Source organism: Astyanax mexicanus, chromosome 20 (genome assembly GCF_023375975.1).
Source record: "Astyanax mexicanus isolate ESR-SI-001 chromosome 20, AstMex3_surface, whole genome shotgun sequence".
Lineage (NCBI taxonomy): Eukaryota > Metazoa > Chordata > Actinopteri > Characiformes > Acestrorhamphidae > Astyanax > Astyanax mexicanus.
In genome coordinates this window covers 39782306-39808913 of record NC_064427.1, presented here as the reverse complement: position 1 = coordinate 39808913, position 26608 = coordinate 39782306, and the positions used below count along the sequence as shown (strand labels likewise).

Here is a 26608-nt window from a genome sequence, read left to right as displayed (position 1 = left end):
CAAAACTCCAAAATAGACAGATCTGCAACATACTCGCATTCATACTGACTGCCTTTGTTTTGTGCCTTTGATAATGCCACAATTCTTTGGGAAATTTCTCAAACACCAGTCATTCAGTTGTGGAGAAGCATGTGATACTGGTAGGTAATACTATCAATAAGCATTAGACATCAAATTTCAAACTTTTTTAAGTATTATTTACTGTAACATTTAAGCAACACCTAATCTGTCTACATTCTATATATTTTACTATATTTGTTCCTGTATTGCTTCAAACAATGTACAGTGGAAAATCTGATTTTGGCATTAGTTCATAACTTGTAAGTCGGCATAATTAAAATAGTGCCTGGTGAAATCTCACTAAATCTATTTATTGCTGTCTTTATTGCCTACCTATCAGTAGCTACTGTAAAATGTTGTAAAGCAATAAATCGTGGCTATGTGGTCATAACCATGCATTTTTTGGACTCTGGGAAGGAAAACAAGTTTCAAGTGGAATGAACACTAAGAAAAAAAATGTGTGAATGAATGTATTTTGTCCCTTTTGATTTGAAGTGCATTAACATTCATCATTAAATCTGACATCTGCACACATTTAATAATAAAACAATAAATATGAACAGGTGAAAGCACACTGGACCACATTCTGCAACCCGAAACACAAACAACATACAATAACAGACAATGCAACTAAGATAATTTAAAACATTTATATAAAATACATTGTGGACAGATTTCATTGAATACATGGAGTGATCCTGATGTCTGTAGATTTATGTTTGACATTCATAAATCTTTTGCTTTGTCCTGATTTGTGTATTTTTGGTAAACTGCACCGAGGGTTGTGAAGAAATTCCCCATGAACAGCACAAGGAATGTGGATGCACACATAAGCACCTGCAAAGAGGAACATTTAAAAAACAGAAACAGAATAAGTAAACTTACTGTTTAAAAAGTAATTAATTGACAATTATGTCTAGTAGAACTGGCTCTGATCATGTGCTCTTAGAAAAAGGTGTTTTGGTGAGGGGGGATAGTGCACTATAGGATCCTGTGGCGCAGCCTAAACTTTTGTCCTTAATTACATTTTTCCTTACATTACTATTAAATTTATACTTTAAGTAAATTTAAAATCAGTACTTTTACACTTTTACTCAAGTAACACGCTTGAGTTCAACTTCTACAGAAGTATATTAAACCCTAGTATCTATAATTCTACCTACAGAGTAATGAATGTGAATACTTTTGATACCTTTGATAAAACCAAGGGAACCATGAATAGGCTTCATTAAAATAAGATGCAAAACCTATAATTTATATAAAAATGATAACTGCCTTTGTTTACAGATAATGCCATAATTCTTTGGGAAATTTCACAATTACCAAACTTACTATTTAGAAGTCATTCATTGAAAATTAGGTCTGTCTCACCTGCCACTCTTTCCATTCAGGCAGCTGGGCCATTTGGAAAAGTGTAATTCCATTGTAAAGTTGCCAAAACTGCAGGAGAAAATGTAAGAATAATAAAACATCATTATTCAAAAGCCTTGCATATTCTATAACATAGTGACTGGGAACAGTGACTCAGTTCAACACTGATTAGCAAAGTTCAATATATAAATCCAATGAGTCAATACAGAACTATACACTCATTAAAAGCACTGTGATACTTACATGACCAAAGAAAAGGAAAGGCAACAGAAATGCCAGGCCTCTCCACATCCAGGACTGAAAGCCCTCTGAGGAAAAGCATGTACATATTATTTCAATAAAATTGAACTGTACTGCTTTTTGATGAAACTTAGAATTTAGTATAAGAACTGTACAACATAATGTAAACTAACTGTAAAACTGAAAATGAACAGAACTGTAGCTTACCAACTGTGAGGTCCATGTTGTGTCTCTCTCCCAGGGCACGAAGCCGGTAAAGGCAGCCACTCTGATAGTAGTATTGAAGAAACTGTACAAAATCTGTGGTAGAAAAAAGGAGATTTCCATACACATGCAGCAAACAAATTAAATATGATCTTGAGATAAATATATTGGGTTATTACTTATATACATGGAGTAGGACAGGAACTGATTCCTAAACATCTGATAGAGCTCTCCTTCGGGCCTGGAAGACAGTGGATACACAATGGATAGAAATGAACTGTAATTCTCATAAACTAAAGGCCATAGATAAGGAATAAATACAAAGTTAGTCAGCAAAACAAATGATTATTATGTTATTAGATGATTATAGCAGGATATCAAAGATTTAAATGATTAAAAATGCACTTGGAAAGCACTAGATTTTATTTCTGAATTTGTGTAGCTGTTACACATAAGAGTTGAAACAAAGGCACTCTTACCAAGTCAGCATTACACCAGAGAGGAAAGTTGAGACATAATGTTGAAATACCCACCACCCCTTGATCCTGAAAGAACACGAAATGGCATGACAACAGTAACTACACACAGAGTGTGTAGAGGTCAAAATGGCATTTACAGAAGTCAAAGCTAAATGTTCACACCACTTTTATTATGCCAAAGGTAATGCTACATTCGGGAAATACAACTTAAACTGTTATATAATATAATATTAACTATTAACTTGCATCTTTAAGCAATATTAAAATAAACCTTTCAGTTAAAAACTATATTTTACATATATGCAAACTCATTTAAGGTTAAAAATGTTTTTTTTATTACTCACTTTGAGCCGTTATTAATGAGAATGCTCTCTCGTATCGTCAAGGTGCAGTAATACCACACCAACAGGAAATTGAACAATGCATCTACCACTCTGTACAAAAAAAGTAAATTACAGTACAAATTTACATCAAAGCATTTTCACTAAAACAGTACAGAATAAAACATGCATATAGAAAATTCCCACACACAAAAAAATTATTTAAAAAAAGCCATACCTATAGCTGACTATAAATCGGCACGTGAAGGAGAAAAGTAGAAGGATCACAGTCAGGTAGAGCTTAAACTTCTCATATTCATCTTTATAGGCAAACCTAAAGCAAGCAAAGAAACGGAGCGTGATTTAAATTAGGTTCGTGATTTACTTACTTCTTCTTATGAATAGGAACAAAATACATAATTCAAAATGTATTCACAAGATACTTACTTTGACTGTGTGTTAAGGAGTGTAACATTCACATTTCCAAGAACGAGACTGAGGTATAACCTAGAATAAATAGTAATGGGAAAATACTGAATGTGAACACAGTGTGAAATCCCCTGTACAAGTACAATGTCCATTCAAAAAGTAATGGTTAATGTGGACCTGTCCCAGTTATTGTATAATTTATATAATATATAATAATATGTACATATTGAAAGAAACGCACTAAACAATACTATACTGTCATTTTAAAGCCATGTTATGGCACTAACAATGAGATTATAATAGCATATTAATGCAAATATTATTACACACGTTTAAAGAGCTATGAACTTAACTAATAATAGGTTGGGGCATTTGACCATTTGTAATGCCTGTTAAAGTTTTGCAGCATATTTTAGTGTAGTTTTGTTTCTTCTATCCATCTGTCTTATGCATATTTCTTATACAGCTCTTGAAAGAGATCACTTCAGTTTTTGAATCAATTTCTTTGATTTTGCTATTTATAGGTTTATGTTTGAGTAAAATAAAAATTGTTGTTTTATTCTATAAACTACGAACATTTCTCCCAAATTCCAGATAAAATTATTGTCATTTAGAGCATTTATTCGCAAAAAAAAGAAATGGCTGAAATTACAAAAAAGACACAGAGCTTTCAGACCTCAAATAATGCAAAAAAAACAAGTTCATATTCATAAAGTTTTAGAGTCCAGAAATCAATATTTGGTGGAATAACCCTGATTAATAACCACAGTTTTTTCATGCATCTTGGCATCATGTTCTCCTCCACCAGTCTTACACACTGCTTTTGGATAACTTTATGCTGCTTTACTCCTGGTGCAAAAATTCAATCAGTTCAGTTTGGTGGTTTGATGGTTTGTGATCATCCATCTTCCTCTTGATTATATTCCAGAGGTTTTCAATTTGGTAAAATCAAAGAAACTCATCATTTTTAAGTGCTCTATTATTTTTTCTCCAGAGCTGTATAAAAAACATGCATGCAAGTAAACACTAAGGGCAATATGAGGGTCAGCTAAAATGATTAATAAAGTAATGTAACATTCTGACATGGCTGATGCATCAGTGCGTCAACATTACAGATAGAAAGCTAGCCCCAGATTACAGCTCATGATGTGTACTGAAAGTGTGGCTGGCAGGTAACGTTAGACACATAAAATAAAATGTATTATCTCCCAACAGCCTTACCCGTTCTTCTTTGGAAGAAAAGCTTCCATCTCAAAAAACACATTTGGCCTTTCGTTAATGGATTCCTGGATCAATTCTACCTCCCTAATGTCCTCTGGGTTCCCTTTCTGTCTGCATCTAAAAAAGAAACAACAGTATAAATGTGATTTTTGAGTATAAGTGTGGGTTTACAGTTTTTTTCAACTGTTTACACATTAAATCTTTGCTTGTCACACAATTTTCTAAACATGCCCTTCAAACACCATAACCCTACACCAAATCTGCAAAACCATACACTAATTGTCAGTGTCTGACTCAGTTTTCAATTTCCAAACACACATTTTGCAAAACTCTACACACAAGTTTCTACCTAACACACAAAGATCAAACAGGAAGTTACTTGATTTCATCTTTCAAACACAACCTATCAAAATGCCACACTAAATCACCAGGGCTTCACTCCCACCCCTCACATGTGTAAGCACTCATTACTTTATTGAACACCAATGAATCATTGGCTAAGTATAGGCCTATAAACAGGTCAAATGTTAAGATGTCTGTTTTGAACCATGAATGAGAACGAAGAGAGAGCCGGGAGCGTTGGTAGAGGCCATACCTGTCAAGTTTTATATTTAAAAATAAGGGATATTTTCCTCCGTCCGCTTAAAGTCGTCCCACCAGCCCAACCAAGATTTAGTATTCCTTACATTTTAAGACAGGTTTACAAGAAATCTAAAATAACCACATGTGAACCACTTACACACTAAATTTAGATTATCAGAATCTGATATACCTCTGCGCTCCGCGAAACCAGCAAGCTGATTGGCTGTTTCTCCTGAAAGGCGAGACTTTCTCCTTGAACCGGCACCACGATTGGTTAAGAGACACAGATCGGTCAGTGCCCTGTCTCCTCAATAATAAAGTTTTTTTAATTTTAATATAATACGGGAAATTTACGGGAAAATATTAATACGGGAGGACGGCGGGAAAGAGGAGTAAAATACGGTAGTTTCCCGGCCAAAACGGGAGACTTGACAGGTATGTAGAGGCAGAGGACGTTCACGAGGAGTTCGGGTTGGAAGGGGAGGAAGAGGACGAGTTGGACAGGGAAGAGGACAAGGGCAAAGAAAGGAAGCAAGGAGAGCTGTCTCAGATGAGATTAGGGCTACATGGGTTGACCATGAGAGAGGCTGGACTGCGGGTCCAGCCAAACTTGAGTTGATTCACTGTGGCAGCCATAATCCGAACATTGATTTGGAAAAAATCAATATTTTGGGTTTGAAAACTGTTTATGTGTGTTGTAAGTATTTCACATTTCTCTGCATTTTTGTATGGAAATAAACACAGAATCCCATGAATGAAAGAAGAGCTTTAGGTTTTGATCAACAGTGTGCACACGATGAATCTAAAATGTCATATTATGACAAAGGTGTTGGCAATGTGAGATCAGTGCTTGCTTTTGAGATGTGTTGATGACATTTTGAATGTCGTGTGTCATTTTGCTGTAGATTTGAGGCATTTTGCATTTTGTGTGAGCGATTGTGGGTTTTGTGTGTAGAGTTTTGAAAAATAGACACAGAGCTTGGAAAATGTGTGTAAAGGTGCACATGAACTTGAATAGCATTGAACTCCAGTCATGTATTGACTTGCTGTGTGGGAAGGGAGTGGCAAAGTGTCGACACTCACTCTTCAAGAGAGTCAGAGAGCTCCTTTAGCCTCTTCTTCTGCCGAGTAATGGAGGCTGAACAGCTAGATTGCAGTTTTGAAACCTCTTCCAGCTTCTGTTTGTACATGCGGTGGGTCTCCTGAGGAGAAGCGAGACACATTTTTACACAAAAACGTTACAAAAACCGACGAGTCAATCCGTGAAACAAGAGTTTAAGGTGGCAGCTTTAGCCCTAGCTAGCCTAGCTAACCCTAGCTAGCCGGCTAGTTAAGTTGGCTAGGTCGCTAGCTAATTAGATAGCTGGGGCACCTGTCTGTATAAAGATTAAGTTATATGTGTGGTGTTGTTTGGATATAAATATATAATATCACCTCATAAAACTGTGCTCAAAGCTGTAACGTTAATAGTGTGTAAAGTTAGCTACTCAGCTAACTAACTAAACAACAGAGTCAGTAACGTTAACTTACTTTCAACTGAGATACGCTAACTTAAGCTAACTGACAGGGCTATTGTGTACTTTAGCTAGCTGTTAGCTTAACTACAGGATGTTTTCTGGTTCGGTTGTGATATTGGGTGGTTAGTTAGCCATTTTGTGTGTTAGTTATAAGATTTAACGTTACATTTGTACAGTTCCATAACTGAGCTGTTCAAAAACTCAACAGAGCCCTTATGCTAAACTAACTGACAGGGCTATTGTGTAGCTTAGCTAGCTGTTAGGTAGCTGTAGCTGCACTGGCTCGCTTAACTACAGGAGGTTTTCTGGTTCGGTTGTGATATTGGGCTATTAGTTAGCCAGTTAGTAATGTTAGTTATAAGATTTAACGTTACATTTGTACAGTTCCATAACTGAGCTGTTCAAAAACTCAACAGAGAGCCCTTATCACATCAGCTAGCTTAGCCAGCTCACACTCTCATATATACCTAGCGCTGACGGAACACCGGCTGGCGCTGTCTGTATCAGGCACTGTTCACATTCAGACTCAAGTCACTCACCTGGACCTGTTGGTAGTCCTTTTCCAGATCTTTCCATTCCTGTAAGCACTCGTTTAAAGAGTCTGGACTAAATAACATAGCTCGAGTGTTCTGGACTGAAGACTTCCAGCTATGTTTATGATTATATCTGTCTAAAAGAGAGTTAGATAAGCGGAGATGTCTGATAGCTAAGTTAACGGTCTGCTGTCCTCCTTCTCCTCCTTCCGCTCCAATGTAGTTAGTTAACTTCTTCTTATTCAGCTCTCTGCTTTAATGAGAGTCATGCGCTGTCTGTCTGACTGTTTCTCTGTCTGTCTGTCTCTCAGTCACCGCTCTGGTCTCAGCATAAAGTCATGTAGAGAGACCCGACGTCACGTTACCGCCTTCCTCCTCTCCTCCTCTCACCGCGTGTCTCCTTTATGGAGTTTCCATTGCACACGCTTTGTTTGTTTACCTCCTAAAGTGAGCAGAGACACAGTGTTCACACTGGAGATGGGCGACACCACCGATTTTCCAGTTAATTACACACCAGGTCATAAGTTATAATAATAGGACTGACACTAATACTTTAATGTATGTGGTTTATTTCAATGCCATTTTTTAAATCATCAATATTAAATACATATACTTCCCCCACCAATACAGTACTGAAGCTCTGCACTACAATACACAAAGTACTGGTCCCTTTTCAAACGGACTTGCACTACACACCCAATACCTGCACTACTGCTATACTTGCACTGTCAATACACACTTTCATTCCCCAAAAACTGTGAACTTTAAGTACTTTACGCACCCATTCACTTTACCAGCCTTAAGCTATTATTATACCATATTTGCACTACTGTTTTATACGGGTTCTATTTATACTGTCATCCCATCTCAATCACCATCCACGTATGTTTATTGTGTTCTTGTTGTTTTGTACATATAGTGTCTCCCACTCTTTTAGATTATATATCTTATTTATTTTTACTTATATTTATATATCTATTTCTCCCCCACACTACTGCTCCTTGTTTCTGTCTCATGTATGTCTATTTGTGTTCCTGCTGTTTTGTACACATAGTGTCTCCCATTCTTTCTCTCTTTTATTATATCTATTATCTGTACCTGCTGTAAAATTGGGAAGGAGAGTAACGTAATTTCAATTCTCTGTATGTCCAGTACATATGCAGTACTGACAATAAAACTACTTGACTTGACTTCTGTCGACTTCTCCTACCCATTGATACATGCTTCCCAAAGATACTGCGCATGCGCCGACCTACACAATTGAATTATTTCTCGTGTTTTTTATTTATAATTAAAGTAATAATAAGTAATAGTAAGCACTATCAAACAGTATACCTACTAGCATACAAATCATTATCAAAATAATGTGCTTATTTGCCTTTGGAATTGTTTGCCCTATTTTTGACTATTTATCAAGTCTATAAGACTTCAGACTACACTGAAATCATATTTTCCCAGATTAATCACTTTATATTAGTGGTGTCAATCGATTTAAACGTAAGATAATTCATCACATAGAATTTTGTGTTTAATCATCATCACACGCTTCTTCTTTTCTTCATTAAGACTAACTTACCTCAACTTTTTGATTATGGGTATTTAAATGTGTATAAAGTAATCAGTGTTAGAGATGCCTAGATTTGTATTATTGGTGCCGATACATTAAAAATAAATTATGTTAATCACAATATTCTATGACTAAATCATGAAAAAAATGCTGGTACTTGCTAGAACTGTATTTTTGGGAAGAGAACAGTAGAAACTGTGTAGTGTGGTTTACACCTGGCAGACTAGATCCATGTATTACTGTATTATAATATCTCAGAGTAGTTTTAAATGTTTTTAAACTAGAATATTGTAATGTGCTGAGTTACTGGATTTAACTAAAAGTTTTAATGGAGAAAATAAACAATAGTGTAACTTCATATTCCATCTTCAACAGCTTGAAAATAAAAAAAAACATGGAAAATGTTGGTTATAGGATACTGATTTGAAAGCACTGTTTTATGAAGTGAATGTGCTGTAATTTTGTCTAATTTGTGTCTATTAGCATATGCATTAGCCTCCAATTTTTATTTTGCTCATATTTTAAGTGGTTGCTTAGTATTTATTTTAGGTAATAAATCTATATTCACTCTTTACGCCACTATTTCAGTAATTACCATTTAGTTATGTTGCCAGAGGCAATTTTCATGTTTATCATTTTATTTTGGACCGAAAGAATCCCAGAAGAGTAAGCAGCAATCCAAAAAAAGTCAAAACTTAATATTTGAAAGTAAACGTATATCATTATGATTCAGTACAAATGATTGTTTGATTTATTGAAATTTGTAAAAAATTAGTAGCTGTATCTCAGGGGTCTCAAAGTAGCGGCCCGCGACGCGGTTTCATACGGCCCCTCACGGGTTAACAAAATAAACATACATCTGGCCCGCAATTCAATTTAATTATTTATGCTTTATTATGTTCGTTTTCATATTTTATCTTAACTTGTATTTTGGTGTGTGTGTGTGGTTTTTGTTTTTGTTTTGCTTACGCTGCGTTGCCTGCTTTAGTAGTCTTCAGTAGCCTTCAACAGTCTAACCTTGCAGCCGTGGTGTGTTCACTAAACTCCGTAGTTATAAACATCCTGAGGTTAGCAGCGCGCTAACTGACCTGTTTATAATGTAATCCCAGCAGTGCCTCCGTGACGCTGCTCTAAACTGCTGCTGTTAGCTGCTTGGGCTGAAAGATGAACTGTAGAGAGCTGTATTATCCGGTTAGTGGGGTTATTTTATTTCATACACAGAAGAACTTAAAAATTTTTAAAAACGCTCCAGACTGGCTCAGCTGAGCTCTGTAGCCCGTGGCTGGGCTGCAGCTCTGACTAAGCAAAGACTGCGGGCTTGTGGTGCTGCAGCTGCAGCTCCGACTAGTGGTTGGATGAGGAACTGCTAAATCTGAGGAAATGCTAAATCTGTCACAGCTCACAATTTTTGATTTTATATTTATTAAGCCTTATTTCAGTATCAAACGTTTTGATCAAAGTTAATATAACTTATAAATTAAAAGGATTTATGTTAATAGAGCAACAAGCAACCATTTTTCCATGCAACTGTAATATTTGATTGAATAAATAGTATATTGAGAGTTATTTAACATTAAGGAGTAATTACATTCATTTTGTATTACATCTGGTTACATTTTCTTATATTTATAAGTTACATCTGGCCCTCAGAGGACAGCCAATATGCCAATGTGGCCCTCGGCAAAAATGAGTTTGAGACCCCTGCTGTATCTGATTACTAAAAACCTAAAACACAGCCTAAAATCGTAGCAATTTACAGTGTTCAGCAACACTTACAATGTGTCCACAACATAGAGACCAAATAATATGTTTCTCTTTATTTCACAATAAATAAAGAGTATTCAAACCAAACCTGGCATTGTCTTTTATTTACATAAGATTAGAATCAGACACAATCTTCAGTAGTTGGGCTCTGAAATATCTGTGATTTTCTTCCCCAGTACACACAGCTCCCAGCTGGACAGTTGCTGCACAAATCCACGATTAGGCCTCATGTTGGCTTTACATTTTTGGACGTGATCCCAAGCTTCCTAAACATGATCCACAATCACAAATCAGCATGTCTGCAGCCTAACCTGCTGTCTGCATAAGAGGTTTAGCATTCGTTTCCAGTTATGTTGCAGATTTATACCAATCCTGCTGAAGTGAAGTGAAGGTCAATTTTAAACCACATGGTTCACATAATGTTCTTTAAAATATAATATAAACATTAAGGATGTACAGTATGTACACTTTATTTATATGTACAAAGTATCTAGACACCCATTCTAATTGTTGAATGTAGCACCCATTGCTAACACGTGTACGTGACAATTTTCATGATTTTCCTTTATAAATCATTGGTTGTTCAGAATAAATTCAATTTCAGTTATATATATCATATAGCAGACAAACCCTGTGATATTTGAGAAGTGAAAAGAAGTTTATAGGATTTACAGAAAGTTTGCATTATTACTCTTGAAAATGTGCATAAAACCATGCAGATACCGGCCAACAGCTTCAGCTAATGTTCACATTAACCATTAGAATCGAAAAAATGTGATCTTAGTGAGTTTGAGTGTGGCATGATTCTTGATGCTATATGGGCTGGTTTGAGTATATCTAGAATTTTCAGCACAATGGTCTCTAGTTCTTTTTTTGCCTGAATAGGGCAATAAAAGCAAAACATCCAGTGAACTCCTTGTTGATGAGATCAAGCTGACAGAATGGCTACAGTAGCTCGGTTATCCTCTGTACACTTGTGGTAAACAGAGCAAGGTGTTGTAATTTAGAACATACAACACCTTGAATCAAAATTCCACACATTCCACTTCTGTCAGCCAAGAACAGAAAGCTAAGGCTGCAGTGGGCACAGACTTCCCAACTGAACAGCAGAATCTGGTGCCAACAGAGTTAATCCATGGACCCAACCTGTCTTGTGTCAACAGTTCAGGTTGGTGGAGGAGGAGTAATAATGATGTGGGAAACTGCTTTGTGGCACACATTGGGTGTGTTGGTGCCAATCAATCATTTCTTAAATGCCACAGTTCAATAAATCACTTGTCTGGGCAGGACAGGTGTAAAAAAAACTGTACAAACCATCAAACAGGGCAGGAACACACTGAGTAAGTAAAGAGAAGGAGACACTAGAAAACATGGATTATTAACAGACGCCAAGTCAAGTCAAGAGGCAAGTACACAGTGGAGCAAGATTGCGTTCCTCCAGGACTGTGGTGCAACATGGAACAAGACGATACATGACAATGAGTTCAGTGTTCGTCAGTGTTGTTCCCAGTCACCAGATCTAACAGAATACCTTTGTATTGTATAGTGGTAAAATAAATCATTTATAGCTTAAGGTCCTTCTGAAACATCTGCAAGAATTTTCTGACTCATGCATGTTGACAAACCAAAATCTCAAATAAATACATAAAAGACCATTTGAATTGATATTTACTAAACTAAAAAATTAAAATTTCTTTTTATATTAAAAAGTTTTCCCAATGTTGAGTTTAATAAGCACTGTCCTCATAAAAACATACTGACACGTCTAATTATGTGCCAACAGCTCAAGTTTAAACACCAAACAAACTGAGCAACTCAACAACTTGTACCAAAGAAAAATGCTGTGTCTATTATTCATTAAATAATAATTTCTTATGAGCTCTTACAAATTCATTGTTACGTAAATGCACATGTTGTGTCTGTCATGAACGATAATAAATAAAAAAGAGTAAAGAAACACTACAGTAATCAATTACAGTTACCTTAAGTGTGTATTGTAGATGATGCATGAGGAAGGCCATGGCCAGAACACTGCAGCGACTAATGCCATGAGTTGAGAATATGAAAGCAACAGATCTGGCCTCAAGTTGAGATGCTGAAATATTAAACAGAAACCAGGGCATATATTGTACAGTGCATAACAGTGTTAAAATCATGTAAACACATGTAAACATATGCAAAAACATGTAAACACTTGCACTGCTCCGTTTACAGATAGATCTTTACCTTGTATAGTAATTTTTTTATAGCCTTATATATTTTCTATTCTTCTGTGTTTTAATTTATGATTGAATATGTTTCTTACTGTATTGTGTTGTTGCTGCTGGATGCCTAAATTTCCTTCGGGATAAATAAAGCATCCATCCATCCATCTATAGATCTATCTAATAGTGTGCCATTACACTTACTCAGGAAATTGCAGACACTCTCGAAAGAACTGGACAAATTAGCATCCACTGAATCCGACACTCGGATATGCAGGACTGTGAGCTTTCCATTTTCAAGCCTAGTTTTTAAAAAAACATTAAACATTTAAACATTTAATTTGACCTGATATAAATTTTGGTTGACATGCATCCAAACAAGGAAAAAATAAGATCAGCTAAACTCACATTAAATCATCAGAAACATTGATCAGTGCAGTCAGTTTCAGGTCTTTGAGTATCTGAGGATTTGCTGCCTGCCTGAATTCACCCATATACAGCTGACCAGGCAGAATTTCCACTGGATAAGGCTCCAGGCTTTCCAGTTCCTGACACAGATATGTTTATGAAAGCAAACAAACAAGCAAACAAATGGATTAACTAAAATGGATTCTACTTTCAGTCAGAACTGCCTTTAAGTCTACATACATTTACATTTACATTTACATTTACGGTATTTAGCAGACGCCCTTATCCAGAGCGACTTACATACATTTATGGAGTAACTTCATCAACCAAATATTACAGTGATAGTATATAGCATAGTCTGTGTATAGCTGGACAGAGCATCGTCTCTCAAAAGTGAAGCCACCACAGGTCGGGCGCCCCCTGCTGTTCGGTTGCAGAAAGCTGTGTAACCCCACCCATCCCCATAGGTTTCAATGGCAAAACAGAACAACTTTCAATCATGTTTTTTTCTAATATGCTGTAATTCTACCTCCATTATTTAAATGCAGCAGCTAGTGTAACCTCTGCTTATATTATTGTATATCCCCACAGAATTCGTTTTTTTAAAACGTTATTCAGCTCTATTTAAAAAGGTGTGGTTATTGTAAAAGGGCTGGTTATGGGCGGGACCAATAACAGACTGTCAGCTTCACTCCGCTTTGCAGTCTGTGACCTAGAGGCAGCCCTCAGGGGCGGGGTTATTTAAATGAGTAGGCGGTCCCTCCACAGTCTTTCTCCCTCCTCTGGTCTCTACTGCGCAGACACGGGTTTCAGGATCGCCAACATGGAGGAAGATTTTAGCTTCATTTTCATTAAATGAATGGGAACGGCGACATGACGTCCATCTTTTTTACAGTCTCTGGTATATAGTAATTTGTAAACTATTAACTATTGTGAAGCTTTACCTCAGGTGACAACTTGGAAATGCACACACCTGTATAAGTTGCTATAGATGTTTTCTTGTGACTGAGAGTAAACGCTGGCCAGCATGTGATGTGAATTATGGGAGTTGAAGTGAGGCCTGATAGTGGTTCCAGGTGAATGAGACATTCTAATTCAGAACTTGCTCTGGAATTTAACATTGCTCAATCCACAGTGTTGTTTGTACTGGGAATACATCATAGAAGGCATTACCATCCACTGTGGACAGCACAGTGTGTGGTAAAGACTGTAAACAACACGTCTGGCTTCATTTAGCTGTCTATAAGCCAACCACCATGCACACCGTAATTGTGTTTTCTGGGTTACTGTGACATCACTGGGAATCAAAACCATCTTATGAAATTGTATTTTATGTATGTAATTGATGTATTGATGTCCTGAAAATCTAATAAATGAAGGGTCAAAGATGTGCAACACACGTTTCAATTAAAGCCAAATAAAAACATTTACCCTAATTGTGTAAAGAATTTTCTGGGTTCTGAAGAAAGGGTAGATGGCACAAAACCTCTCATAGCCTCCTTTAAGAATTTGAACTGGATGACGGCTTGCTTTTGCCAGGCTCTCAGCACAGTCTGTGGCTGGTCCTGTGAACGGGCATGACAAATATTCAAATATTGATTAGTAAACATGTAATAACTTTCTCACAGGCTATTTGTGCATGCCTGTGCTGAACAAAAAAGATGAATAAAGAGGGATACAGACCTGAATCTTGGAGGGAACTTGTATTGCTGTCATACACAATGATATATCTCATGCTCTCAACTTCCACATCAGCAGGGATGATCCATTTTCCATCTGAACCCTAATCAGAATTCAGCACGTCACTCAAACAAGTTAATAAAGATATGCAGTTAACAGACCTTTAATCAAAACATGTCCAAACATATCCACCAAGGGCTGAGTGGCTGCTGGATTTCTTTATAAACAATCAGCAGCACACCTCCCATTCAACAAGCTCGTGTGGGGCTTAAGTGGGGGGAACATGGGCTGGGTGGGTTCCAGGTTGGTCTAGGCTCTGAGTGAGTTTGTATATGCATAGTTTTTGGGACCCAGATGAGACCCAGTTGGGTCTCATCTAGGCTCCATGTGAAGTGCAAATCCCAAATGAGGCCCATAATAAAGCCCCCCTGGTCCCATCGTTGACCCAGGTGGGGTCTATCAATGATGTTTATAAGTAAGGCAAACATAAAACCCATGGACAAATCTTTATGGGGTCCCGTTGGGCTATAGGCTACCTACAGACTCCAACATGCGGTAATTCCACTTGTTTAATCAACTGTTAATTATGGTTCAACTACTGTACCTCATAACTCTTAATGCATTATCTACCCCATTCTAAACAGCATGATTGTAAACATTCTGTTTTTTACATCATCATTGTCCAATAAAAGGGTTTAACAAAGTGTAAGGGACATTTTGACACAGTGTACAGGACAGTTTTTGTGTATGTTCCAATTACAGGGGTTGGACAACCCGAACATCCCTTTCAGACAGCTTCCTCTTACAGTGTCCACAGTTAATCCTGTTGGATGTGGTTGGTCCTTCTTGGTGGTATGCTGACATTACCCTGGATACCGTGGCTCTTGATGCATCACAAAGACTTGCTGTCTTGGTCACAGATGCTCCAGCAAGACGTGCACCAACAATTTGTCCTCTTTTGAACTCTGGTATGTCCCCCATAATGTTGTGTGCATTGTAATATTTAGAGCAGAACTGTGCTCTTACCCTGCTAATTGAACCTTCACACGCTGCTCTTACTGGATATTCATATAGGGGGCATGTGCTTCAGCTTGGTTGGAATGAAAACCTGCAGCCACACTGCCCCTTTGTGTTAAAGATTAGACACTACTGTTTGTAATGAATTATCCCACTGTACAACATACCCACTTAGCATGTTTGGCTGTGATGATGTGACTGCAGAAATATGGTCCTTCAGCTCGAGTATCTGGATGAATTATAACAAATAACAATATAGTATTATAAAAATCACACAATCCAACTGTTGACTGAACAAAAATGTAGCATTTATTTGCAGAAAATGAGAAATGTTCAAAATGTTCAAAATTCTGCTTTCAGACAATGCTAATGTTTTAACTCAGGAAGAGTTCAGAAATTAATATTCGGTCGAATAACCCAGATTTTTAAGCACAGCTTTCATGCGTCTCGGCATGCTCTTCACCAGTCTTTCACGCTGCTTTTGGGTGAACTTATGCCACTCCTGGTACAAAAATGTACTTGACCTTGTTGTAAAGAACTGCCGTCTTAGGATTTTTAAGAATGGAAGCAACATGACGCTCACTGTATCCCTCTGCCAGTAAAACCAGAATTGAGTCCTTCTTATCCTCACTCAACACTTTTCTTTTCAACTTCTTTGGCATGGTTAATAGTTATATCAATTACTTTTGAGCTATTCCAATCCTAGTACTTGTTTTGCCATCCAGCTTGTCCTATTGCAAGAGGATTGTCATAACCACAGCAGTGTTTTTTAAATACTTTTCCTCGTTAAGTAAGAATTGGTTAAGGTGATCACCTAATCAGAAGCACATCTTCAGACCCTGTGTCCTCATATGGGGACCTTTCTGCTTCTCTGTATGATCCTTTTTTTTAGTTTATTTATTGACAACAAGATGGCAGGAATCCCAGTCAAAAGTTTCTACAGCCAGTCCAGACAGAAACATGAGCCAGGTAAAATTATCATACAAATTCATGTATGAAACTAGTTTATTCACTTCTAATACCAAATGGAAATGATGTTTTTAAATATTTAAATAAATTACTGTCCCCATATGAGGACATTGTTGTTACACAGACAAAGTTCAGTGTTTATACTTGTTAGGTCCCGCTACTCCTAAATAGCTAAGAGAAATATAATATAAATACGAGTTCTGTGTATATGGTGTGTGTTCTCACCGATCAGACAGAGGAAGTTGGGTTCGGTGAGTCTTGAGTATCGCTGGTTCTGGTTCAGGATGTTGTAAAGCTCACTGGGCTCACAGAGAACCGTCCCAGCCATTACTGTGTTTAATATAAACTCTGAGCTGTAGTGTTTATTTAAATAGTAATTAGTTACATAGCGAATGTCTAATTGTAGCTGGAACCTCTGGTTCCTTTTTTTCTTTCTGTTCTGTAGTTCTGGAGTGATAAGTCAGATAGCTCGCGCTTAGTGTATGTACGTCGTTGCCGCAGTAACCATTGGGGCCGCCCACTTCCAGACTTCCGGGCTCCGTCAGCCAATCAGCGCGCAGAGCTCTCCCAGCTGTTCGAAAGCGGCCGGCTGATTGGCCGAGGCTGATTTCGGAAGTATTTTTGAAATTAGTGAACAGCAGCAGCTGCAGGAATGGCTGGATTCGGGGTAAGTTTCGGGTGTTGATTTAGTAATTGCCTTTATTTATAAATAATGTGTGGATTTATGCTTCCTAAAACCCTGATTTTCATGACTTATTTAAAACAGTTTTAGAAAAAATGAGCGTCTTATTGTGAAACTCTGTGAAACTCTTGTAATGTTAAAACCTGCCTGTTGAGCTCAGCGCTCAGTACTGTAGAGGTGGGTAGTCCAGGTCCAGAAAGTAAAAATCCATCCCAGACTGAGCTGAGCTGCAGCAGAGCCGCCCAGGCAGTGGTACAAAACCCTGGGGTGGATTTTTACTTTCTGGACCTGGGTTACCCACCGCTACAGTACTAACTACAGTATCAGCTCAGTCAAAACCCTTTTAGTTATAACAGTTTTATTAGTAAAAACTCAGATTACTTTATTTCTGTAATGCAGTTTTACTAGTATAATCTCTCAATCCGCTCAGTATTGAATATCATGTTAACTTTACTAAGACAACATTCAGTTAAGCTATATTTTTAGCAATATAGCAGATCTACAGATTTATAAAACTATTTTGTATTTTACTTGTCATATGTTACCTTTGCATGGAAACTCTATAATTCATGTGTACTAGCCACCTTGGATAGCTATTAAAACTGAGGGTATAGGAGATTTTACCACAGGTGGTCAGGCAGCATCATGAGGAAGTTAATCATGACATTATTATTAAAGTTAATATGGCCAAATAGGTGATTATTTTAGGAAGGTGATTATATGATTTTTCAAAATTACATTAAGCATATGCTATCCTAACTTGCAATTTTGGCTGGGCCATATGGCTAAAAACTTAATATGTTTTACAAAAATGGCAATATACAATATGATATGATGAAAACATTAACAATGTATGATGTTAATCTATAATTATGTATACACTGACATTTGGTATATTTATATATTAAATATCTAACGGTATATTTATGTAAATAGTTTACTGGCTCAGTAAAGTGTAGTGAATTCAGTTTGAGATATTAAAGAAAGTTCAGTTTTTTTCCTTTAATTACAATGTTTATAGATAGATAGATAGATAGATAGATAGATACATAGACCTTTATTGATCCCTTTGGGAGGTTCCCTCAGGGAAATTAAAATTCCAGCAGCATCATTACAGTAAACAATTAACATACAAAAGAAAAATTGGAAAAAAAAAAATATATATATATATATATATATATATATATATATATATATATATATATATATATATATATATGGTCATCCATCCAGAAACCAAAGCACTTTTTTTGGAATTAAATTGCACTGAGGTGCAATTTGTTTATCTTGTATAAAATGGTTTAGAATATACTGTATAAATATGTACGCTACATTTCCCAGCCCTACTTTCCATCATTGATTCTTACTTTAAGTTTTATGTTTTATAGAGACTAAGCAGAGTCTTCCAGAGGACAAGAAAAAAGTCCTCTTCCAGTCGACGCTGGGCTATAAAGACCAAGAAACCCACAACTCCAACATCGGGCAGTCCAGTAGATACACAGAGGTAAGCAGAGTCTAAAATCACATCTATATATATCCATCTATCCATCCTTCCATCCATTCTATCTATCACATACACACATTCAAAGTATGGACTGTTTAGGTTGTGAACAATAAAAAAAACAATCCTGCTGTGTTCTCAAACAAGAGAAAGAAATAGCTATATTGGACGATAGGTTTAAAGTATTCAGAGCTTTAAAAGTAGTTATAAGTAGTATGTTTGTCTTCTTTTTGACATCAAGCATATAAGGGAACACTATACTAGTTACACTACAGGGGCCTCCTTAAGAGCAGCTTTGAGGAATGGCTTCCACAAGATGTTGGAAACTTTTCTTAGGAGATTCTGGTCAGTGTTGACATGATTGTATCATGCCGTTTCAGCTAATTTTTGGAGCACTTTTTTATGCTTCCAATCTCCAATTCTGACAAAACCCAAAGACATTATTTTGGATAAAGGTCCTGTGACTCGGAAGGCCACTAATAAACACTGAAGTCTCTTTCACATTCATAAAACCAGTTTAGAACAAATTCTGCCTTGTGACATTATTTGGCTGGTAGTAGCCATTAGAAGATAAACTAGAGGATGCACATGGTCAGCACCAGTACCTAAATAGGCTGTGCAAATCAAGTGATGAAAGGATTGATTGGTTGGGACCATTCACAGATAACCAGAGAGTTTTGTCCACAGCTTCAATGTCCCGTCAGGCTTAGTGATGGAAACAAAAGGGGTTAAAAATGGTTGAACATTTTACATGGGATCTAGATGGATCTATTTACAACTAACTGGATCCCAGTAATAATACATGTACAAACTCACTCAGAACCCATACTCACATGGAATTCACATAGCCCATGTTCCACATATCGTCCATGTTCAAAGAAAAACACTTATCTCCAAAACAGCAACTTTACAGGAGAATGAAAAAGCCTTTCAATCAGAGACTGTAAAAAAGATGGACGCTGTGTCTCCATTTCCATTCATTCAATGAAAATGAAGCCAGATTCTTCCTCCATGTTGGCGATCCTGAAACCAGAGTCTGTGCAGTAGAGACCAGAGGAGGGACAAAAACTGTGGAGAGACCGCCTACTCATTTAAATAACCCCGCCCCTGAGGGCTGCCTCGAGGTCACAGGCTGCGGAGCGGAGCTGACGGTCTTTTATTGGTCCAGCCCATAACCAACCCTTTTACAATAACCACACCTTTTTGAATAGAGCTGAATAATATTTTTAAAAATGAATTCTGTGGGGATATAAAAATTTAACAATGCTCTGTCCAGCTATACACAGTGTATTCTTTCAATTAAAAGTCAATTTAAAAAAAAAAAAAATCAGGTAATTTTTAAAAGTTTCTTTTGGTCCGTTTTTCAATAAATTGTGGCACAGTGTAAGGGACAGTTTGTCTGTTCAAATTATGTAGTAAACTAAAAATCGACAAAAATGGAGATAAGTGTTTTTCATAGGACAGCGACGATATGCAAGTCCCACATGTGTGATTGGCTGGGTGGATTCATGGGGTTGGTGCCAAATTCTGAGCGTACCATCTGTGAGCCTTTACTGACTATGATTTTTCAGTCGTTAACTGTCCAGTTTTGATTAGCTTGTGACCATGGCTGCCTCCATTCTCTGGTTTGTACTGAATTGTAACTCAATATGATCAAAAATATTTTTGAAGAAAATCCCATGTTAATCCCATGCAATGTTATGATAATCTATGTGAGAAAAAAAGTTTGCTTAACATCTGTTGTATTAGCATCATGCTCTGCAAAGAAGTAAAGAAGTAAACTTCACTCACCAAATGTTTTGGCCAAAAAGCAGTGTTTGTGGTAAATGGAAAATTGACCATATATAAACCAATGTAATTTAATATCAAATTTTCTAATTGTTTTTTTTTTGTGTGTGTGTTTCTGTGTTGTATGTTATAATTCTATTTTGTGTATTTGTCCCTGTGGATACAGTAAATTGAATCTAAATGACAAAACCAAAGTTGAGACTGCTGTGGTGCCCAGTGGTCAAGAAAGTGGAGTCTTTCTTTATGTGCTTGGAGGAATTGTGCATCAGTGCCAGCACAGAATTAGTCAAGTAAGTAAATATCATATGACAAAATGTCAAACTTTGACACAATACTTAAAAAAAATGTTGTTGACAAACATGACATTCATTTAAAAAGTAGCTACAATTTGATTTATACATTAAGAAATTTGCTCTGATATGATATGTACGGATAGTATTGCTACTGTGGCAAGTTAATATTAGTATAATTAATTTTATTATGTTATATTAGTTATATAATTAGTTATATTAGTAATATTAGTGTATTAGTGTAGTCTTGGGTTCGATGTAAGGTGGTTGGATCGCTCTTCTATCAAAAAGAAAGCAGGATAAAACAGATTACCAACTTGAAGTGATGTTTATTTACTACTATTCCTGGCACCTGCATTTAGCGCTGCCAAAAACTCTGATGGACTTCCTGTCAACTAACATGTGACTTCTTCCACCAATCACAAAGCAGAACAGATATTTACACAAATAAACCAAACATATTATTTTTCCTTTTACTGTTGTAGTACTAGGATTTTAACTGCAACATTACATTACATTATATAATTATAAAACTATTAAAATCTTTTAACTATTTAGTGTATTTTGTCAAATAGAAAGCTTACATTAGTATTGTTTCAAATGTTCATTATTAATAAAATGTTCATATTATAACTCAAATTTCTCACACCTATTTCTCTCTCTCTCTTTTTCTAAAGATCTGGAGCGGATTTTGGAACGTTTTTCTTTTCTGGAGAGCTTATTCTCAGAGAGTGGAGATTCTTCACCAGAAAGTGGACTCCCTCCAAAGGGAACTGCAGCTGCTGCAATCCAATGGGGTGATTAGTAAAATTAATTTCTGATTTGTATTTGAGTTTTATTTTGCTGTGGTGTAATGTATTCTATACTATTCAACAAATGAGCTTTATTTGTGCTCTTTTAAGGTGGTAAACGGTCCAAGAGGTTCTTGCTGCCACTGCGTTCTATCGAGAGACAGCCCTGTCCTGCAACAGCATCAGCAGAGCTCTGTCGATCCACTTACTGCTCTTCCTCCTCCTCCTCCACCACCACCTCCATCTCTGCCTCCTCCACCTCCACCACTACCCCCAGCTAAGAAGACTCCCCAAAAACTGTCTTTAATTCCCAAAAAGAGAACGATTCTCACTGCAGTGCAGGTAATAACCTGTACACCATGCAGTATTAAAGTCTACATTACACTTTTGCATATTTAAGTAGATTCAATTGTGTTTTACCTACCTGAGGTTATGTGTTGGCTAAAATGAAAATATTACATTTTCTTTATTTTCTATTAATTTTTTGATTATTTGAATTGCTAAAAAGGTTTACAGATGTTCACATCACAATTCACATATTTGATGCTGTTCTTTATCTGATTTCATCTTGTTTAAAGTGAATTGAAACTGGCCACCATCAGACAGACATATAGACTGATTGTTAGATAGGTTGGTAAATTGATTACACTATAATTTCCACTAAAATGCATCAATGTGACATGATGTAATGCCCAAAACAGGCACATAGCAATTTATCACAAATTTCTATCAATCAAGTCATTGTTGAATCTACCAGTACTCTCCCTTTGCAGTTTAGAAAAATGTGAAGCTCATTTCCAATGACTGCAGTTGTTTATTAGATGTATTTCTAAACATAAACGTTTTTAATCTTAAAAATCTTTTTAAAAATCTCTGGTATTGTGAAAATATCTAGATCAAACCGGATTCACATAATTTAAAAGGGACTTTGAGACTGAATTATTCAGAATTTTGTCTTTTCATTCAAAAATGTACCTCCTTCATATGCAGTCCTTTGGGATATTCAGCATGACAGTTTGTTAAGGGCAGTTTTTAATCTATAAAGAACTCTATATCAAAAATTGCTTGTATAAACAAAGTGGTCTTGAATTAATGCCCTCCCAATTTTTTTTAATAATGCAGCTTTCAAAATAAAACATTTTCCTATCCTCCATTCTGTTGTAATACTGCAACTTTCTTTAAAGAGTGATTAATAAAGCGCTATCTTTTTTTTTAATCTTATCTCAAATTCTATTAATTGATTTTTATTCTTTTTATTAGGGATTTCTGGTCATTTCCTCCCATGAGAAGCTAAAACATCACAAACATAACCTAGCTAACTGTGTATTTCTAGGATTTAGGACCTGACCCACCTTCACTGTTCATTTCATGTTTTTTTTTCATCCTGCATATATTTTCTCTAATTGAAGAAATAATCCTTTACTCTATTCCTTTAGGAGAAAATAGATCGTCGAGTTGCGGTGACTCTCAAGGACCTACAGGCTGTGCAGCTGAGAAAAGTCACTGTGAATCGTAAAGTTCTGGTAGATAAACTACAATAAAATGTCCTTTTTTGTTTGTGTTATCAGTCTGTATGATACCTGTGTGTTTAAAGCAGAGCATGAGAGTGACAGCATTCTTTTACAGGTCTCTCCTGAAAAGAAACAGGTGCCTCTGATCACACTAGCTGATCTACAGAAGGTCCGTTTAAAACGCACTCAGTACAGAGTCCCGTCACCACTGAGACCCAGCCTTGCTAGGTGAGTCGTGTGATATATTCTGTATTTTCTGTTTAAACAGCAAAAAAGTGTTTAACGAAAATGATTTTTTTACCTTGTTAGTTAATCACATTTATGATATTATATATTTATATATTTTTTTTACATAGTTATACTGCAAAATATTACATTTACATAAGATTACCTTACATTCTACAGTGCCTTGCAAAAGTATTCGGGCCCCTTGAACTTTTTAACCTTTTGCCTCATTTCAGGATTCAAACATAATGATATGAAATTTTAATTTTCTGTGAAGAATCAACAACAAGTGGGACACAATAGTAAAGTGGAATGGAATTAATTGTATATTTTAAACTTTTTTTAAATAAAAAACTGAAATGTTGGCCATTCTAACACCTGGATATGTTTATTATTAACCATTCTATTATAGATTTTGCTTCATGTTTAGGATCATTGTCTTTTCGGAAGATAAATCTCCGTCTCAGTCTCAGCTCTTTTGCAGACTTCAACAAGTTTTCTTCTTCCAGAATGTTCCTGAATTTGGCGTCATCCATCTTCCCATCAATTTTACCCATGTTTTCTGTCCATGCTGAAGAAAAGCACACCCAAACCACGATGCTGCCACCACCATGTTTCACAGTGAGGATGGTGTGTTCAGGGTGATGTGCTGTGTTGCTTTAAAGGGAGCGAATAATATTGCACGCCCCACTTTTCTGTTTTTTTATTTCTAAGAAAAGTTTAAAATATTCAATAAGTTTCGTTCCACTTTACGATTGTGTCCCACTTGTTGTTGATTCTTCACAAAAAATTACAATTTCATATCTTCATGTTTGAAGCCTGAAATGTGGCAAAAGGTTGAAAAGTTGAAAAGTTCAAGGGGGCCAAATACTTTTGCAATTTAGGGAAAACAGGTCCGAAAAAAGCTATACCTAAAACATATTTTTTTCTTCATTTTTAGGTCACCAAACAAAAGTCCTGTAAAGCTTCGGGCACATCTTAAAAAAGTCCACATCAACCAGTAATTTAATTTTAAATTGCATGCACTTAAATAATTATAAAGGCATTCTTTCAGATTAAGGTCTGTAAAATGGTGTATTTTGTTTTGTTTGAAAGGACTCCAGGCAGAAGCCCACTGTGCAATAAAGAGAATTTAGAGGAACTTTTCAGAAGCGCAATTGAAAACTAATAAGCACCAGGTATGCTGCACTGTTTAAAGCTAATTAAATCATGTTCAGAATATCACACGTGTACGTTCTTATTTAGACGTAATCTTGTAATACATTTATTAACTGTTTCTGTTCTCATTTGTACAGATTGCTTTGTCTACCACACCCTAACCACTGAAGCCTGTCAGCTGAGACTGATATCAAGAGATTAGCCATTTAGTGTTTTACTCCTGCTGCTAACGTATCTCAGTATTGCACGTTATTGATTGGTTGGTTTACATTGATTTATTGGTTTAACATTCAGTTTTCTACAATTATAAGACTAGTGTAAGGTAAATATGGGCGATTAGAGAAAAGCTGCATTCCAATGTGTAGGTTGACCCACAAATATGACGTGATGACTATCAAGCGTGAAACTGCTTTTAAATTTCTTCGTAGAAATGATTTTGAAATTAATAAAAAAAAACATTTTAAATTGACTTTTTTTCCTTTTTCTCCTGCAGTGTACATGCAGCAGTGAATTGTGGTTTACTGATAGCCATGCATTTCTCAGCTGAATTTAAAGAATCTGTTACTTTAAAACAGCCCTCAGTGACACAGCAGCCGAGAAATGCAGCCTAAACTGTGAAATGCAGCTTAAATTTTATTGCATTGTGACAAATTTTATCATATTACACAATATTCTTTACTGAGCATATTATTGAAATCGTCTGTGCTTAAATAACACGTTATTATGCACAACTCATTATAGTGTGTGTAATTAGTTCTGTTAAGAATGTATGTAAGTATGGCATTCTATTTTATTAGCATTCTTTAGGAATGTGCCGCTACTGATGCATTTTATCTGCTCGTAAAAAAATACTGCGATAAATATTGTGTATAGTAAGAATATCTTTAAATATTGTGATATAATATTTCCTATTCATATTCATATGATACACAGTGGTAGGAAAAAGTTTGGGCACCCCTGATCATTTTCAGGATTTTCCTTTATAAATCATTGGTTGTTCAAACAAGCATTTTATTCAAATATATCATATAGCTGATGAACACAGTGATACTTGAGAAGTGAAATTAAGTTTATAGGATTTACTGAAAGTGAGTAATAATTATTTAATTCTTTAATATCACTGAGTTCATCTGCTATATGATATATTTAACTAAAATTGCTGAGCTGAACAACCAATTATTTATAAAGGAAAATCATAAAAATGATCAGCCCAAACTTTTTCATACCACGAATAATGTAAACTTTCATGTATTGCTTTAAACAATGAAAGTGTATTCTAAGTACAAATACATTTACTAGTAGCATTTTCTAATAACTACATTGTCACTGTAATGTACTGTAAGCACAAAAACACGTTTTATTAGATCGTTACTTCATGTTGCATAATAAAATGTATTCAGGTTAATTACACTCAATGATTCCTCCCATCAAGTTTATTCTTTAAAAAAGGGAAATCAAGGAAAAGCTTGACGTGTACATCACATATAGCCAAAGTTTGGTGTAATTAACCTGCTCTTATTTATGTTTGCTTTTTTAAATGTTTACTGTTACTGTTGCAATAAGTGATATCTTAAAACCACTTCTTATGTTTGGATCAGAATATAATTTTATTAAGTTGTTGTAACATGTTTCATATTGTCAAAGGTTTTATAGGTTTTGTTTAAATAATGTGTGTTTATGTAACTAAAGATATCTAAAGGCCTTCAATAGCCATACTGAGCCATGCTTAGGTAAGACCTCAATATGTGTACCTGTAAAATTTGTTACAGTTCTAAAACTGTAAAAGATGGAAAAGGTCTTACTTAAAATATTTTAAAAAATGTGTTATCCTTTACTTTTGTAAATCAGCTAATCTTTAACATTTGCTAAGCTACTCATGTTTGCATGCTGCTGTGTATGTGTGTACATTGTATTGTTCTTTGCCGTTGTTCTTGCATTGTTTTTTTGTTGTTATTGTCAATGTCAACTTTTTGTTAACTATAAATGCTTAATTAAAAAAAAAAGGTTTGTTTTATGTTTTTTTTTTATGAAGAACGTCAGTTAAAGCCTATTAGATTGTTACTACTGTTTTTCACAACTCAACTATATCATATGTGT

General features: G+C 35.9%; 3 protein-coding genes across 5 annotated transcripts; 1 reads left to right on the top strand and 2 right to left on the bottom strand.

Moving 5' to 3' along the window:
- Positions 1 to 514: 514 nt before the first annotated feature.
- tmem120aa (transmembrane protein 120Aa) lies at positions 515 to 7346 on the bottom strand. The gene is made up of 12 exons (XM_022681496.2): positions 6963 to 7346; positions 5990 to 6108; positions 4325 to 4441; positions 3122 to 3181; positions 2913 to 3008; positions 2699 to 2788; positions 2355 to 2420; positions 2055 to 2116; positions 1879 to 1971; positions 1675 to 1739; positions 1432 to 1500; positions 515 to 897 (listed from the first exon to the last, which is right to left on the bottom strand). Exons 1-12 carry the CDS (start codon positions 7038 to 7040, stop codon positions 787 to 789), a joined length of 1026 nt encoding a protein of 341 aa, XP_022537217.1. The 5' UTR covers positions 7041 to 7346; the 3' UTR covers positions 515 to 786.
- Positions 7347 to 10348: 3002 nt separating this feature from the next.
- styxl1 (serine/threonine/tyrosine interacting-like 1) lies at positions 10349 to 17074 on the bottom strand. 2 transcript variants are annotated; one of them, XM_022681499.2, is made up of 8 exons: positions 16791 to 17074; positions 15764 to 15825; positions 14583 to 14682; positions 14331 to 14464; positions 12900 to 13039; positions 12696 to 12793; positions 12270 to 12382; positions 10349 to 10553 (listed from the first exon to the last, which is right to left on the bottom strand). In XM_022681499.2, the coding sequence occupies exons 1-8, from the start codon at positions 16891 to 16893 to the stop codon at positions 10422 to 10424; spliced, it is 882 nt and encodes a 293-aa protein (XP_022537220.2). In that variant the 5' UTR covers positions 16894 to 17074; the 3' UTR covers positions 10349 to 10421. The 2 variants fall into 2 exon arrangements, with proteins under 2 accessions (XP_022537220.2, XP_015460913.3); XM_015605427.3 differs by having other exon boundaries at positions 10442 to 11730.
- Positions 17075 to 17161: 87 nt separating this feature from the next.
- On the top strand, positions 17162 to 26519 carry prr11 (proline rich 11). Of its 2 annotated transcripts, XM_022681497.2 has the most exons (10): positions 17163 to 17232; positions 18636 to 18751; positions 20703 to 20826; positions 21504 to 21623; positions 21729 to 21959; positions 23054 to 23140; positions 23244 to 23356; positions 24294 to 24353; positions 24449 to 24531; positions 24649 to 26518. In XM_022681497.2, the coding sequence occupies exons 1-9, from the start codon at positions 17218 to 17220 to the stop codon at positions 24519 to 24521; spliced, it is 939 nt and encodes a 312-aa protein (XP_022537218.1). In that variant the 5' UTR covers positions 17163 to 17217; the 3' UTR covers positions 24522 to 24531; positions 24649 to 26518. The 2 variants fall into 2 exon arrangements, with proteins under 2 accessions (XP_022537219.1, XP_022537218.1); XM_022681498.2 differs by lacking the exon at positions 24294 to 24353 and having other exon boundaries at positions 17162 to 17232; positions 24649 to 26519.
- Positions 26520 to 26608: the final 89 nt, after the last annotated feature.